The 17,789-nt window shown below is 39.4% G+C and overlaps 1 protein-coding gene across 1 annotated transcript in view; it reads left to right on the forward strand.

Moving 5' to 3' along the window:
* Positions 1 to 17,789, forward strand: part of Hsd17b12 (hydroxysteroid 17-beta dehydrogenase 12) — a 93,342-nt gene that overhangs the window by 38,098 nt on the left and 37,455 nt on the right. The window contains exon 4 of the mRNA XM_055602925.1: positions 4,327 to 4,434. Within this exon, the coding sequence (XP_055458900.1) occupies positions 4,327 to 4,434 (108 nt within the window). The remainder of the gene's footprint in view (positions 1 to 4,326; positions 4,435 to 17,789) is intronic.

Below are 17,789 nucleotides of genomic sequence, written 5' to 3' on the forward strand. Positions count from 1 at the left end.
GAAAGAAAGAAAGAAAGAAAGAAAGAAAGAAAGAAAGAAAGAAAGAAAGAAAGAAAAAGAAGGAATAAGAAAGAAATGAAGAAAAAGAAAGAAAGAAAGAGTGCTCACACGTGTGCCCAGCTATTTAGGTTTTAGTTAATTCCAGATGTAGTCAAGTTGACAACCAAGAATAGTTATCACATGGATGGAACATGAAACATATCAGGGAATGCAAATGTTTTGGAGCAGAGATGGGGATCATTGGAGAAGAAAATATTCTTTTGGTTTTATTGGTAGAAAACTTAGAAAAATATACAAGTTTGTATAGGTTAGGCATATCTTCTAGCATTTTCATACTTAATATCACCAGCTGTAAATGTTTTTATTTTCTCAGATGAGGGAATGAGATGAGAGCCATTTCCCAGCCTTTATAGCTCTTTCTGAACTCTCACTGGCTGGGTCAACTCAGTTGTTCTGTCACCAATTCCTTTCCAAGCTGACTGATTAAAACTGGCTTCCCGTGGCTTCTGACTGAATTATTCTCCCTGGTCTCAAACTAATTTTAATCTTCTGGCTCTGGCTCTGGCTCTTTCTGTCTTCACCTGTGTCTGGCTTGTTCTCTTTGCAACCTGTCTCTGTAAAACTGTCCCAGGAAGAAACTCTCAGTAAAAACTCTCTCCCTCTGCTGCTCTTAAGTAACCTCTCTTTTCTGTGCTATTCTCATGAGGGTTGGGTATATACTATCGCTGACTCATTCTGTCAGTTTTTTTCTCTGATTTGTCACTTACACTGCCCCTCAATTAGACATTACTTTCAAACATGGCTGCTTCCTTCTATAAACCAACCTTACCTTCCTTATTTGGGATTAAAGGATGTGTCGGTATTCCACCCAGATCATACTGTAATCCAGAGTGTGTCTGCATTCCAGCTGGGTCACAAAACTAGAAGGTCTTTGAATATGATCTCTTGCCAGAGCAGCCATGTTGCTGGATTAAAATTTCTCTACATCAACATACTTGGGATAGAGAATTAGGAAAATTCGTCCAAAAGTATATAAAGTTATTAGACATAGGAGATGCAAGTTTAGAACTTACCATTTGTTGAACAAAATGTAACAGTGGTCAGACTAGAATGATTTTTTTTTCAGTGTTTATGGCCTTTATGCAGTTGAATTGAAATGTGTTAGTTTTTATATAAAAGCTGCTTGAGTAGCCTCCTCAGACTGTTGTGGATTCAGTTCCAGACTTGACCTTTCAGGATCATTCAGGATACTCTGAAACAGCAACCTGGCTGCAGCATCAGAGTTCGTGTGCTGCAATATCAGAGAACCCCTGCTAAGAGGAGATTCACTTACTGTAGAATCAGAGTACCACTGCTTACAGATGGTTGTAGCATCAATACCCTCACTTACCGGTCATGGATGGCTATAGCATCTTCTTCCACTGGACATTGTCATCAGCATGTGATACTGGGAATGGCCCTCATTAAATCAAGGAGGGGAGTGAGCTTAAGGAGATGAGACCATAGTGGGGAGGTCCTTTATCACATGTGTCAAGACAAAGCCTGGTCTTTGTCTTTTAGAAACTCAGTTCGACCGATGGACAAACAAGTACATACCTTATTAAAAGCAAAGGTGTCAATGGTGCTAAAGGAGGGTAGCTGTATATTTCAGAAGCTGGGAAAGCCAGGCTTCTCTGAGAAGGTAGTATTTGCTCTAGGACCCAAAAAGAGACATGGACTTTGGAACAACATTGCAGACAGCGGGAAAAAAGAGGTAAAAATGCCCTTAGTGTATTTGGAACACATTGTGTTCAAGGAACTGTGAGGAGCCTTGTGCCTAGAACTGGAAAGAACAGCTGGAGATGAGCTAAGAGAAGTATCTGGGTACTTGCCAGGGACTTCCAGCTCTTACTACAAGTGAGGTAGAAATATGTAGAGGTTTGGGAAGAAGACGAGGATATGGTCTATGGTAGAGGAGTGGAGAAAATCTAAAAAGAAAAAGAGACTTTGCCTTCTTGTCCAGAACCTGATTTGAGGTCACCCAAGAATAAGTTGAAAACTTTTAATTATCTTGAAAAATTTACAGTAGGAGACATATTGCCTGTTCGTGTGAACACAAAGAAAGCTTCATAGAGTTCTTCACTAAAGAACCTTCTTTCCAAAAGTCCATCAGTTGATTTTAGTATCATGTGTATCCAGTGATGTGCACTAACGCAAGTGTCTTCACTAAATCCTGTGGTGATAGGAAGGGTGAATTTGACTGAAGGGTATAGGGACTTTTGTTTTTAGAGACATTTGCTTAGTACTAAGTGCTCATGTGGGGGAAAAAAAAAAGCATTGCTTTTCAAATCAAATAACTAAAGGTATCGTATTCTTGCAAAAAATTTTACACTGAATATAAGGAACCTTTCAGTCTGTTGTTTAGGGGCTTGTTTTTCCATGTTAATCTGGGGCTGTTTTAAAGTCAGTGTTAAGTAGAATGGGGAGTTCTGGGGCATTTTCCATTAAGACATAATTGGCCCAGCAACAAGAGACAGTTTATTCTCCAATGCATAAACACACATTACTGACTGTACAGGAACTGTACCTTTAACACCAGGAAAGGTATCTCTTGGTCAATATCTTGGTCTTCTGTGCAAGTGCATGAACTTCTACGAGGGTCTATACTTTTCATTGACTCTAACTAGAAATCAGTCTGTCATAAGCCAGCTCTAGCTTTAGCCACAAATCCTTTGAGATCATGAATGGATGCTCCCTTTAAGGATTAATCATGAAAACTGCTTGATGAGTTCACATTGGCTCCCACAGAAGAAAGGTTTATTTTGGGAGGCAAGATTTTTAAAATTAATTCTTTTGAGTTATCCTAAGGTTCAAAGAACATCATTCTTAGCCTGCTAATGTTATGGGAAGGAGGGCAGGTGGTAGAGGAGGGGCAGGCCTAGCATTTGTGAAGTGCCTTCTATACCAGTGGTCATCATCTGAGCCCAGTGGCCTGAGCTGGGAAGTAGTTACTTCACTGTTGCAAGAGGATGCTGAGGCTCCTATATGATGTTTGTCTTGCTCATAGTCATTCTATAAAGAAATACAGGGATGAGATTAATATCCAAATCTGGGTGATCTCAAAGCCCACAGGCTTTGAAGGGTTTGGCTGTGAAGGTGAAAGTAAACATTGTATCCTACCCTTGATGAATGTGTTTCCCTTGGTCTCACTTCAGAAGCTCTTGCATCACTAGCTCTTTGGACCTTAATAGTCTTGAGGAAAGGAGAGCACCAAGGTCTTTCTTATGTCCCTTTATGTGCTTATTACTGTGCACTTTGTGTGACTCTTTACATTAGGGACTTAACTGTTAACCAGTCCAGAAACTAAAGTAAGATCACATTCATTTTACTAAGGTGAACTTTGTTTTCTTTTAATGTATCACACTTTACAATACTTTATGACAGTTAAGAGCACTGACTGGTCTTTCAAAGGACCTAGATTCAATTCCCAGCATCTACATGGCAGCTCACAACTGTCTGTAACTCCAGTTCCAGGGGATCTCACATCCTTACACAGACATACATGCAGACAAAAATACCAATGCACATAATAAATAAATAATTTAAAAAAAAAAGGTACTGATGTTTTTGTGGAACTCCTAACAGAGGGAGCAGGGGCTCTTTCTGACACTTTTCTGCTTTTGGGACCTCTTTCCTCCTACTTGGTTACCTTGTCCAGCCTTAATATGAGGGAAGTACCTAGTCTTACTGTAACTTAATATGCCATGTCTAGTTGATATCCCTGAGAGGCCTGCCCTTTTCTAAAGGGAAACAAAGGAGGCGTGTATAGAGAGTGGTAAGGGAGGGAGGGGAGGACTGAGAGGAGAAGAGGGAGGGGATACTGATTGGGATTTAATATATGAGAGAATAGATTAATAATTAAAATGCTATTTTATAACATAAAGACTTCTTCCTGAGATTAAGAGACATGAATTTGCAGGTAAAGTCACAAAGGCAGTGATATTTAAAGAGTATATAATCTTATGACATGAATCATGTTTTGTTATTTGTGCCTGAGTCTGAAAAAGTAGTTATCATTATTGATTTACAAGAGGAGAATTGACAAGGTGCGTTCAGGCAGCTCAGTGACGATGCTGTGACTTTTAATTGCTGAACTATTGTTTTGTTGACTCTCTATCATCTCTTAGAAATAGTCTCATGATTGCTTAAATTATCCTGCTCTAAATGTCATATCAAATTGGGGGAAGAAAGTTTGAAAGGATAATGTTATCCAGAGATTTAATCATAATTGCCATGTATTAATTTTCCCTTTTGCTCATCATTTGTCTTTTTGCTTTTTTCTTCCAGAAGAAAAATTCAAAGTTGAAACAAGGACCATTGCTGTCGACTTTTCATTGGATGATATTTATGATAAAATTAAGACAGGCCTGTCGGGTCTTGAAATTGGTGTTTTAGGTTTGTATTTTTGCCACATTTATGTCTCATCTTGTTAATTCTTTGACTTTTACTGTTTATTTTCTCTTTGGAGGTTAGGTGTTTAGTGGTCAGATCACTGATACAATTAGCCAGAGGTGGATAGTAACTTATGAGTGCTTGAAGCTTTGTCAGTGGCTTTACGGTTTAGTTATTTTTCTTTGCTTTACTTCCAGTCCCAGTCTCTCTCTATACGTTAGCAACATTGAAAGACTGGGCTTGGTAGTGACGCCTGTAATCCTAGTACTCAGGAGGCAGAGGCATGCTTGTGTGATAGTTATCCTATAAGGCTCGTGATGTTGAACATTCATGACCAAGGAGACCATTAACTAGTTCCCTACAAAGCCTTTCTAAATACTATTCACAGTCTCAGCCCCATGGAATGTTAACATCACAGAAAGGTTGTTCTCATCTATGCTTCATACAAAAAAGAACTCTACCACATACACTCCATGTTTTGTCCCTTTAGGTAAAGATATGTCAGTTGAAAATGCATGGTATTAAGAGACTTGGGATTTGTCTAAAGTCACAGAAAGACTGAGGGGCAGCCTGAGTGTCTATTTGTTTTCTCTAAGTCTATTGCTGTGTTTTGTTGTACCTTAGCTGCTTTCTCCTACTGGAGAACCAAAAGTGTTTTCTGGGAACATTGAACTATTTTATAGAAAAGGCCATCAGAAGACCTTGACAGGGTAATTGAAGGGAAGATAAAATATTATGTTTTTCTTTCACATGTGGAATCTGTGTGCTCATACATAGTAGACATTCATGTGCACATACACAGACATATATATGACATTATAGTAGAAGGAGAACTATTTATGAGAAAGAAGGGAACCAGTACAGTGAGGAAAAAGGATGGAAGAGGGTAGGGATGATGTGTGTGAAAAAAAATCATGAAATACTGTGTGTGTGCTTGTCTGTGTGCACCTGTGTGTGTAAATGGACATGAAGGCCAGAGGTCAAACTTGGGCGACTCTGATCCCTGTCCACCTTGTGTTTTAAGATGACCTATCACTGAGACTGAGCTTTAGTGGGGCTAGGCTGGGCCCTGGGATCCCTCTATGCTGGAATTACAGTTGTGCACCACCATGCCTGACCACTCTTCCCAGTCCCCATAGAATGGCCTTTTTATAACTTGTTTTTGTCTTGGTTTTGGTTTCGAGACAGGGTTTCTCTGTGTTAAAGCCCTGGCTATCCTGGAACTTATTTTATAAATCAAGCTGGCTTTGAACTCACAGAGATACACTTGCCTTTGCCTGAGATTAAAGGTGTGTGCCACAATAACCAGCCTCCTTTTAATAACTTCTAAATAAGACAGTTTGTAAAGTCAGTTACCCAAGTATAATCCCACTAAGTATTTTTGGACTTGTAGCTAACCTTGCCTGTCAAGTTAGCCTATACCACACATCTTTATGCTTGTCCCATCTGTAATGCATTCTACTTCTGCCCCAGTTTTTGTCCAATTAGTAAAAGATAAATAAAAACACCAGGTTAGTTTTTGCCCTTGTGTCTATGTGTTCTTTTTTATATAAATGTCTATGTGTTCTTTTTTATTTAAATACCTACATTGGGAAAAGACTTTAAAAGGTCTTCTTCCTTACCCTTAGATCTGGAATTCCTTAAACACCACTAAGAGGAGGGAAAGTTCTAACTATTTTTAAGCTTCCAAAAGAACAGCTATAATTGCTTGTTAATAGAGATTCTGTTACAGTTTATTCCATGGCCTTCCCCTCCTTCAGACTAGTGATGGACTAGTGAATGATGAAGGTGGTCTTAGGCAGGAAGGTGGCTGATACTTTCTAATGAAAGGAGACGGGGAAACAGTCATTATGTTGTAGGAGAATGGCTTGCTGTAAGAAGTAGTTCTTGTTATCATAACTGTTCTTTATAGAGCACAGCTACTTTTCACTGAGTCAGTGTGAAACAGTGGATACTCTAGGATCACGGAATCTAAGATGGGAAATGTTGAGCATCAGGTTGGTGCAGGGCTTGGGGATTCTTTTTTCATATAAAACTGCATCAGAACTGGAGAAAGGCTGCAATTTGAGATCAGGTGCGGTAGATTTGTTAGAGATGAGTCTGGGGCATGTGATCCACAAGCACTCCCTGTCTCTCCCTTCCTCTCCCTGTTCCCCTTTCTAGAATTCTAGTATTTTTCTTAGTACATATGCACTGATGGCTATACACAGAACAGATATTTTTACCATGCCTCACATTCTATGGAATCATCATTCTTGCAAGCCAGCTCCTTTGTAAGTGGAAAACTGTGAGGTAGTAGTTTGAACTTGATTGTTCATCTGTTAATTCACAAATGAATGAAGTAGAGTTGTAGCAGTGAATAAGGAAAGCCATATATGTCTTTATATAGTTTAATGTTTTATAGGAAAGGCAACAGTAAGCAAAGTTTTTATCTGCGATAGGGCATACTGTGACCAAGGGGAGTTGATAAAAGGGGCCATAACTGTGACTTTGCTTAGCCAGTGGGGGTCAGAAAAGGGAAGATGTTAGAGACATTTAGGAAATAGAAGAAGCAAGACTTATTGAGAGGTTGCAGATGGCACAGAGAAGAAAATCTATGGTTGATACACCCACTTATTAAACATTTACTACATGAACTATTGAGGGGAAACCTTTTGAGATAATTTAAGTTAAAGTTTGGGGTTCCTTTAGGACAGCAGTTCTCAACCTGTGGTTGTGACCCTAAAAAGACCATTGAAAAACACAGATATATACTTTACAATTCATAACAGTAGCAAAAATACAGTTATGAAGTAACAATAATAATAATTTTATGGCTGGGAGGTCACCATAACATGAGGAACTATATTAAAGGGTCACAGCCTTAGAAAAGTAGAGAACCACTGCTCTAGGAGGTTCAAGTGGTTTTGTAGATAGTTGAAAATGTATATCTAGGTTTCACTGGAGCTGCAAGTCTGGGGATACTTCAGGGGGAACACTGAAGGCAGCTCTGTGGAATGTCCTTCCCTCATCCAAGGCCACTGGTGGCATGAAGGATGAGTTTTCTTTGAATGACTTCAGCTCTGTTCAGTAGAGCTGTAATATAAGCCATCTATGCAATGCTAATTCTTCTAATAAGTAGACCACATTTTAAATATGTTTTTACTTTTTAAGAATTTCATACTGAGCAAGGTGCAGTGGTGTACGCCTGTAATCCCAGCACTTGGGAAGGCAGAGGCAGGTGGATCTCTGTGAGTTTGAGACCAGTTTGGTCTATAAAGTGAGTTCAGGACAGCTAAGGCCACACAGAGCAAACCTGCCTTGAAAAACCGGAAGAAAGAATTTTATACTGTGTACTTTGATCACACTCACCCGCTACTCCTCCCTTTACCTAATTCCTCCAGTTTCTTCTCACCTCCCACACTCTCCCAGGTTCATATCTTCTTTTTAAAAATAATAACCCATGGAGCCCGATTTGTACTGCCATAATAGTGGGCTATTTATTGGAGCTTAGTCAGCCTACCAGAGAGCAGTCAAACATTTTGAAAAGGAAAGAAAAAAATATGGTCTTAATTATAGTATTGTCTTTTATTTGAGCTCAACTATATATAAAACATTAACACATTAGTCTGTAACCAGTGTAAAAATTATTGAAATAGGACCAGCGAGATGGTTTAGTAGACTTCTATGAAAACCTGATGACGTGAGTGTGACTACCCAGTCCCATGGGAGAAGGAGAAAACAGACTTGTGAAAGTTGTCTCTAATCTCCACATGTACACTGTGACACTTGTATGTCCATACTGGCATATTCACACATAATAATCAATAAAATAAGTTTGCTTTAAAAAAATTACTGAAATAGTATACATTCTTTTAAATACTAAGTCTTTGAAATCTTAAATGCATCTTATAGTGTATGTCAGTTCTTACTAGCCATATTTTAAGGACTCATTAGGCACACGTGACTAATGTCTATTACACTAGGCATTCAGCTCCCATCTACCATGTTTTATTCTCAGTTTATAATGGGGAAGCCATAAATGCAACAGCTGGTAGTTTTTTGTTTTGTTTCGTTTTGTTTTTGTTTTTATGGCTCCTGAGCTGTTGTCAGTTAAAAACAGTTTGGCAATCTTCAGCATTTCTCATTGTCACTTCAAAGTGAGGAGAAAGTTCTGTTGGTTCTTAGTAAGTCAAGATCAAGGATGCCATTGAGCACACTGCAGTGCGTTTAGAGGACAGCATGCATACAAGGCAAACTGGCCAAAAATGCTAGGAGAGCTAAGGGAAAGAAACCCTGCTCTAAAGTTACTGGTTGAGGGCTGGAGCAATAGCCCAATAGGTAAAGCACTTGTTGCACAGTCCTAAGGGCCTGAGTTCAAATCCTCAAAGCCTGTGTAAAGTTAGATGTAGTAGTTTGCATTTGTAATCCCAGTATTCCTACTGTGAGATGGAAGATGGAGACAGGAGAATCTCTGGGATTCATAGGCCAGTCGGTCTAACAAGGAATCCTATTTGAAACAAGGTAGACGTTGAGGACTAACACATGAGGGTATCCTCTAACCTCCTTGCATTTGCTTGCACACATACAAATAAACACACCCACAAAAGTAAATTTACTGATTAAATACTTTGTTGAAACATAATACAGCTTTGGTTTTGACTTCTAGTTAAACTCAGATCAATAAATATAAATAATTATACTGATGTTTCCACAGTCACTGAGAGCTTGCTGCAGCACCTATACATATGTTGTCTTCCTAGCTAGGCTCTGCTTTCACTTTGCTCTGTATTCTGTATTTTACCACAACTATCTGGTTGACCATTGGCCCTTGTATGTATGTATGTGTATGTATATGTATATATATATATATATATATATATATATATATATATACCTGTATACTGTACCTGTAGTTTTGAGGTCACTATCAAGCACCTTTGTAAGCTGAATTTTATCTTACTGCTATGTTGTATTTCAACTCTAATGTCCAGGCTCAGTGCCACCCTGTAAAACTTGTGAACTGAGTCTCATTTATGTTTTGTTGTTGTTGTTTTGTTTTTTCTTTTCTTTTTTATAATTTTTATTTTTTATATTAATTACAGTTTATTTACTTTGTGGCCCAGCTGTAGCCCCCTCCCTCATTCCCTCCAATCCCACCCTCCCTCCCTCATCTCCTCCCTGCCCCTCTCTAAGTCCACTGATAGGGGAGGTCCTCCTCCCCTTCCATCTGACCCTAGTTTATTAGGTCTCATCAGGACTGGCTGCAATGTCCTCCTCTGTGGCCTTGCAAGGCTGTTAGAGCCAGCCACTGAGTTCATGTCAGAGACAGTCCCTGTTCCCCTTACTAGGGAAAACCCACGTGGATGCAGAGCTGCTATGGGCTACGTCTGAGCAGGGATTCTATGTTATAGCCATGCATGGTCCCTGGTTGGAGAATCAGTTTCAGAAAAGACCCCTGTGCCCAGATATATTTGGTCCTTGTGGCGCTCCTGTCCTCTCCAGGTCTTACTAACTCCCCCTTATTTCATATGATTCCCTGCATTCTGCCCAAGGTTTGGTTATGAGTCTCAGCATCTGCTTTGATACACTGCTAGGTAGAGTCTTTCAGAGGCCCTCTATTATTTCGTATGATTATCTAGTTTTCTTTTCACCTTTATCACCCCTCTCCATATACTCCACCTCAGTCTAGTAAAACCCAAACATCTCATTTATTCTTTCCCCTCTGTTTAATACAAATCTCACCTTGAGAGCACCCTTTAAGATATTCTAAGTATTGACTGCTTTCTAGTAAGATGCAGTAGTCTGTGCATGTGCATATGTGTATCTGTGTGGGGTGGGTTATGTGTCTTCCTTAATTGCTTTGCCCCCCCCCCTTTTTTAAAACAGGGTCTGTTACTGACTTTGGTGTTCACCTGTCCAACAAAGTGAACAACTACAAGCTTATGAAACTTCACCATTTAGAGAAAATCACATCCTTACTCCTGTGACTAAGAAAGCAGTTGGTTAACAAAATATGATTGCTGTAATGCTTACTTGATGTGGGGGGTGGCTCTCATTTTGTGTTCTAAATAAGAACAAATCTCTTGTTTGTGCCTTCCTATACTGGGACTATAGGCCTGTGCGGCTGAACCTAGGTTTTTGTTGTTGTCATTTATTTGTTTGTTTGTTTTGCTTGTTTAATGTGGGTGCTGTTTACATGGCAAGCACTTTACCAACTGAGCGTCTCCCCAGCACCCAGGACCTAGTAGTTAACATTAGATTATAGGAAGGTTCTTCCTACTGGGTGTTAATTATAACTAATAATGGTAGAAATAAAAATATCACTAGGATATACTGTTTGAATAGAATTAAACACAAAACTATAATCAGTACTTAATAAGAAAAATTAATATTTTCAGAATTACAAAGGAAAATGCTAAAGGATTTTCTCATAAAAGAAACATTAGTTTTTATGAACTAAGCGGTAAGAAAACAGCTCTGAACTGTGTAAATTTATACTGAAAGGTCAATATAAACTGATAGGACTGTAAATGCTGTAGTCTGAGAAGTTAGATCCATAATCTGTTATGTAAAAAATTAAGCAGTTGCTGTTGTCTTCCAGACAAATGCCAACAAGTATAGACTCCAGCAAACTTACAAAACTTCACCATTTAGAGAAAATCACATCCATACTTTCTCAACTAAGAAAGCAGTTGGTTAACAAAATGTGATTGCTCTCATGCTTACTTGATCTGGGGGGTAGCTCTCATTTGTGTTCCAAATTGGCATTGATGACTCTGTACAATACATCTCAGATGTGTACTTTGCCAAAGTCAAGGGAGTAACCTTAGATTTGAATCATACCACAGATAATACTTTTTTTTTTTTTTCAAACTCCACTACTGACTTTTTTAACTTTATAAAAGTGAGATTCTTTATTCTTCAGGGGCAAGGAAAGGACGTTTGGGGAAAATGTGATTCAGGTTTTAAAAGTTACGATAGCTTTTGAGTGTCCTGGGCAAGAGTTTTTCTCATGCCAAATGCTTTTGGATTCCTTTCTGCCCACAGCACTGTGGTATGTGTAAGCTTCACATGAAGTTAGGCGAGCCAGCTGCTACCGCCATATGGTAGTGTCATCCTGGCTTAATTGGTGTTTAAAGCTGTGTTATCCATAGTACCCATTGACTTTGGTCCTGTTCATACACCTTGCCCCTAATCTTAAGTGGCTTAACTGGCTTCTGTTGCAGCACCCCGGTGGTCCTTCAGCCATAAAAATAAAGACACCAAGACCTTTTAATATTTCAAAGCTTAGGCCTTAGCTGGGCAGACTCTCAACTAACTTATCTATGTTAGCCTAACCACCTAGCCATATCCAGCCACATTGCTAACTATACCTTTTAGACCATAGTCACATCCCTCTTCTCTCATCTAGCCTGGCAAAAGGCTTCCTCTTTCTTCTTCCCCAGAGTTGCTTTCTTTCTCCCAGGAAGTCCTGCCTTCCACTTCCTGCCCAGTTAATTGGCCATCAGATTTTTCTTAAAGCCAATCAGAGAATGCCTTAGGTAGGTGAGGAAGGACAGAGACACATAGTATGCCCCAACTGTGTTTTTAAAAATGGCCTCATTTTAATAACGATATATATAGGTAGTAGAGCTGGACTGGACCTTATTTCCTTTTTTTCCTATGGCCTTTATAAGTGAATACTTATTCTGCTAATATACTTGATGCTTTTTTTAATCGATAGCTTTTATTTTAATTTTTTTGACAATTTCATACATGTAAATACATAATATATTTTGAACATATTAACACCTTCTTTTGTTGCCTCTCCCTTCTAAATCCCATTTCCCATCTCATTCTCTTGCTGTAATGTCTTTGTTTGTGAGAGAGGTAGAGACAAACCCAGACCCATTGACTTCAGTTAGGATTGCTTGCATGAAGACATTTGTGTTGTGTGAGTTTTTCCCTTCCCATCAACTGAATGTAAGCATTAAAAAAAAAAAAAAAAAATACCCAAAAACTTTTTGTACAGCCATTTTTCCAATTAAACCACAAATTTGAGAAATAAATAAATGTATTCCAATTTTCTCCCCCAAAGCCCATATTTTCTAGATTGTTCTGGGAGAGTCAAATGTAAATGTTCTATTTATCAAACGAAAAGGCTAATTATCAAGTTAATATCAGTCAGTTCTGCCTTTATTTTAAGCTTTCCAAGTTTCTTAACATAAGACCAAGAGTGCTCACTTAGTTAACTTCTGAGAAGGGATTTGGCAGTGGAGATGGCTTTCAGTCTCCAAAATATTCAAGGAGGACTAGACCTACCTAGGAAGCAAGGGGTTGCAGCTGTGTTAGGGAAAGGTGTAGACTTGTGTGGAAGGAAGAGAGATTGAGTCACATAGGAAACTAGGGCTCTGTAGTCCTGATTGACTAAGGAAGTTAAAAATAGAAGAGTCTTACTTCTTTAGAGGGTTTAGAAATCTATAAAGTTATAGCCTATCTTCCTGCTCTTCTTGGGAGCTTTAAAATTCTGTTTTAAATTGTCTTTTGAAGTATAAATACCTCTAAAGGGCTAGTGGTGCTTGTTATTTTCATCTTACTGGGATCAGTTATTCATTTTGTTACTTTTTGCATTTTTAGCTAGATCTGTTACTGTTTTATTGCTGTGAAGAGACACCATGACCAAGGCAAAATGCTTGGCATTTTGGAGGATATGAGAGATGATCTTTAAACCTAGAGCAAGAATTTTAGAGGGCACTATAGCAAAAGAGTGGTAATTAGGCAGAGCTAGGTCTTGAAGTCTTAGAGAACCAGTTTCCTAAGTGTGGAGCTCTAAAAGGAAACCTTTAGATGAACTAAACATAACAGTGTTTGAACAAAAAAACTGTTCACACCTCAGGCCACCTTAAGAACACCAAGAGGCTCACAACTCTGTCCTGTGATGTCATAGAACTTGTGGTCACAAAGTAAAGGTGAATTACAGAGGCGGCTTGTTTACTCTGCCAAGTTTGCTTTGTTTGAGCATGGTCAGAGCTGCTGCCTGCCTGGGGTTGAGTTGGGTGCTGTGTTAACACTCACCATCTGTCTCAGAAATATGCTCCTAGGTTGTATAGAATGAGGACAGAACTGCTCCAATGTATGGTTGAGGAGGTTTTTATTATCGATACGAGGTAGAGTATAGCCAGAGGCATCTGGAAGAGTCTAGAGCAGGGAGAGAAGGTAGTAGACCAGACATAACCAGTCTATGAAAGGGGAGAGCAAGGGAGGAGGACCAAGAGAGAGGAGTGAGGGTGGGATGGAGTGGGGCAGGTGGAGGGGACCAAGAGAAAGAATGGCCAAAATGGCAGGGTTATAGGGGAGTAAGTCTCTGGGAGAAGGAAACCCATAAGCTAGAGAAGTTTAGGTTAGAAGTTTAGGTAAGGAGCTGAGAGAAGCCGGGGTGCCAGCAAGAACTCTGACAGGCACTTGCTATGCTGAGATAGCCTGGAGGCCAGCATGTACTTTGTGCTAATAAGCACCACAGTTAGTCATTCATCCCCAGTTTCTTTTGGGCCTGATGTAAGTTAGATCTTCAGTTAGTTTACTTGTAGGAGTAAAAGTATCCTCGGCCAAATTTAGTTTAACAGACTTTCGGGGGAAGCCACAGTAGAATTTTAAGCACAAACTGAAAACATGTTTAGGAAGTCCTTCTGACTTCCAAGTGGAAGAAGACAAGGAGTGTGAGGAAGCCAATAGGCTGTTCTAAGATGGTGAGAACATATATTAGGATGGCAGCAGCAGAGGGTAGAAGTGACTAAGCAGATAAATCTGAACACTCCTGTGTCCCAGGCTGGGCAGAATGGCACATGCCTTTAATCCCAGCAGTTGGGAAGTAGAGACAGGCAGTTCTCCGTGAGTATACGGCTAGTCTACAGAGAGAATTTCAGGACAGCCAGGGTAACATAGAGAGGCTCTTGAATGAATGAAAGAATGAATGAACGAACTACTCTGCCCATTTCAAAGACAAGGAACATAGAGAAATTAAGTGTATTATTCAGAATTACAAAACCACATAATAGCAACAACAGAGAGAAAATTTTCTATGAAATTCTATAAAGCAAAGTGATGACTTCACCTGGAACTATATTGGCTCAAGAAGTTGAAAGGAATTCATTGCAGATCCAAGTAGCCAGTGGATGACTGGTAGAAATTCATTCCTTTTCCAGCAGGAACCCTTTGTACTGAATGACATAGAAGTCTGGTAAAGGGCTCTTATGGAAACAGAATAGACATAGAGGCTCATTTATGTAGGGACACTCCTCAGGGACATCATCCACAAGAATGTCTTTTCATCACACTGAATATGTTGACTGCAGATTAGATTTCTAAAGCAAGTATAAGATTGTTAGAATTCAGATTTATTTCACTCAGGCACTGCCAATGGCATTAATTAAAGCAGAACCTTTCACTTAAATCTGGATAATTAGCTCTGTGATTTCAGAAATGTAAATAGAAATTGATAAATAACTTCCTATTAGCTAACATTGAACCACCAACCTTGTGTCATTTTTCTTTCTGCATCCTCACTTTCAATTTTACATGTCCAAATCTTACCTAATTTGGAACGAGGATCAGTCACGTAGCAATTTGTAATTAATTGGTAAAAGAGAGGTGTGTGCTGTTGCCTTTGACTCAGTCTTAATTTTTCAATTTCTGATTAAAGGCACTGCAAATCTACAGGCTTGTAAACTCCCTTTTATTTGGAAATTGCTACTTACAAGTGTATGAAAACTGTAAAGTTTGCAAAATGTTTTACATCGTGTTCCAAATATCATCTGTCAGTGTATGAACATGTGCTAGCTCCAGCAATATGTTAAGAAGGCAAAAAAGGAAATTTCTTTCCATCTATGTCACCATCTCCCTACCACTCTGAGACTAGGTCTGTTGAATGAAGTGAAGAGGGCAGAGGAGGTATGGGATAAATGTAGCCAGTATAAATAGCCACTCTGTTTAGACCTGCCCTGAACTCTGCCTTCCAGAAGGATCTGTTAGCATTGGTACTGGTCACAAATATATAATAAAAGCAAGCTACTTGGGCGCAAAGTAGGAGGACAGGAAATATTTGTTGGGTAAATGGCCACACGACAGCAGCTTCTCTGTTTATTAACATTTTAACCTGCTCCAAGGAGTGGGTTCATGACTGTACATTATGTCTTTTGCTAAAATGATTGTTCCGATTTCATGTATGAAGAATAGTAAGAAAACAGGCTTATTTTATGTCCCAGTTGTAGAAGCAGTGATGATGGAGCAGGGCTGAACCCTGGCTTTGCTGAATTGTGGGTTCTGTAGACTTTTACAGTTGTTCTTTTATGGTGCTGGAGATAGAACTCTCTCTCCCACATACTAGGCAAGTGCTCTACCACTGAGGTCAAACCCCAGATCATTTTACAAAAATTTAAGACAGAAAGTGTTTTTCCACTTCCAACCCCACCCCTACTTGCCAACGCATGCACGTGTGCAAGCACACACACACACCCTCATACACACTCACTGAGCCTTTGGTGTGTTTGCTTTTTCTGAAGTCTACATTAAAAAATTTTTATTTAAAAATACAATGAAATGATATCATTGTTGAAAGTGGGTTTTCCTAGTGAGCTCTCAGTACTGTGACTGGGTTTTCATGTATAACTGAATTCGATGGAAGTATAAGCTGTCCTTACTGCCTTGGTGTCATAAGAAGGAAACAGAGAATGCTTCATGTTATGTGATTTATATTTGGAAGCCCAGCCATTAGGCAAAGTATTTTTAAACCACATTAATTTCTTATGTTTCTGGTTAATGTAAAAAATGAAGCCAGTTGTAAGTGGTCTGTGTGGAGTTAGTGCATGAATGGATTTTCATTTTCTAGTAATTTATTGTTGTTTGCTCCACCCTCATGTCCAATGCAGATACCAGAAATCAAATTTTCTAATGACATCACCCTACCTCTGGCGACTAGTTGTGATTGAGGATTCTAGGCCCATAAAGGTCAGCAGCACATGAACTTTGAAGAAATAAAATCTTGCCTTGTTTTAAAGAATGATAGTGGAAATTATTTTAAGCAGTGTGATATAATTTAAAATATTAATATAACACCCAGAACTACTCTGGATTTTCCAAGTCTTCTTTCTAAGTAGCATTTACTGTGCCAGTAGTATTCTTTGGGATTCAAAATGAGCCCTCAGTGTAGCTAAGAGCAGCTTCCAGCTAGTTGTTCCTTCAAGGATCCACTCCACAAGAACCAAGTATGGGGATGGCATCTCTGCCTACTACCAGTGCCTTTCTACTTCCCTATTCTTGGTTTGTCTAGCTTCTGTCCTCTCTCAGCCCCACCTCTTCATTGGGTTCTGTGATGGTTAATCTCAACCACCAACTTGGTGGGATTCAGAATCATCTAGTTGAGAAAAAGCCTTCATGTATACCCTTGAAGGATTATTTAGCCTCTGGACATTCCTCTGGCGGGTTAATTGAGATTGGAAGAGCCATCCTAAAAGTGGGTGGTTGCATTTCTCAGGGTTGGGTCCTGGACTTACATAAGGAGAAAGTGAGATGAGCACAACATTCGTCATCTGCTTCCTGACTGTAGATACAGAATGAACGCAGCTCCTCCTATGCTCATTTTCCTGCTATGCTGATCTATGACCTTGAACAGTGAGCCGAAATGGATCTTTTTCCCCCCTAAGTTTCGGTTGTCAGGGTGTTTTTATCACAGCTACAGAACAAAAAATAAAGAAAGGCTTCTTCTAGTCTTAGAACCTAATAAGGAGTATTGGGAAGATTTTCAGTGTCCAAGGCCTTGCACCAGTTACTGGCACAGTGAGAATTCTGAAGTTACACAGTTTGTTTTGTTTTCTGAATAAGGTAATGTGTTCACTACTCAAAGGGTTTTGTAGGCCCTGGGGGTGGGAGCAGCAACACAGAACTGTGGTTCCTGGAGGAAGAAGCTACAAAATTCTCTGAAGGTGCAGGTTTAGTGCTAATTTAAGCCCCCACCCAGTAGGAGAGATTGCCAGCTTTCTGAATAAGGTTAGAACAACTTATGAGGTTGTTTCTGTGAACCCTGTAGGGAATGTTGTAATAAGTGCATAAAGCGATAGCAATGCTTGCACCCATCCTTAATGAGATTAAGCTGTAATGGGAGTATTTCCATCTTTCACTCCTACTCACAACACTCCCTCAGCCACAACACTTCTTCAGCCATTCACTGAAAACTTCCCATCTGCTGTTTGGCTACTGCTGTCACCTACTGTTTCAAAATAAAACTGCAATGGGCTTGCCTTTTTCCAAGATTCCCAGTATTGTGCACTCACTGTAAACAGTTACTGAAGAGTGTAGTGGCACTCAAACTTTCCCTCAGCAGGTCTGATAGTACAGCCTGCTGA

This window comes from Psammomys obesus, unplaced genomic scaffold (genome assembly GCF_907164565.1).
Source record: "Psammomys obesus unplaced genomic scaffold, mPsaObe1.curated_primary_1811, whole genome shotgun sequence".
NCBI classification, from domain to species: Eukaryota; Metazoa; Chordata; class Mammalia; order Rodentia; family Muridae; genus Psammomys; species Psammomys obesus.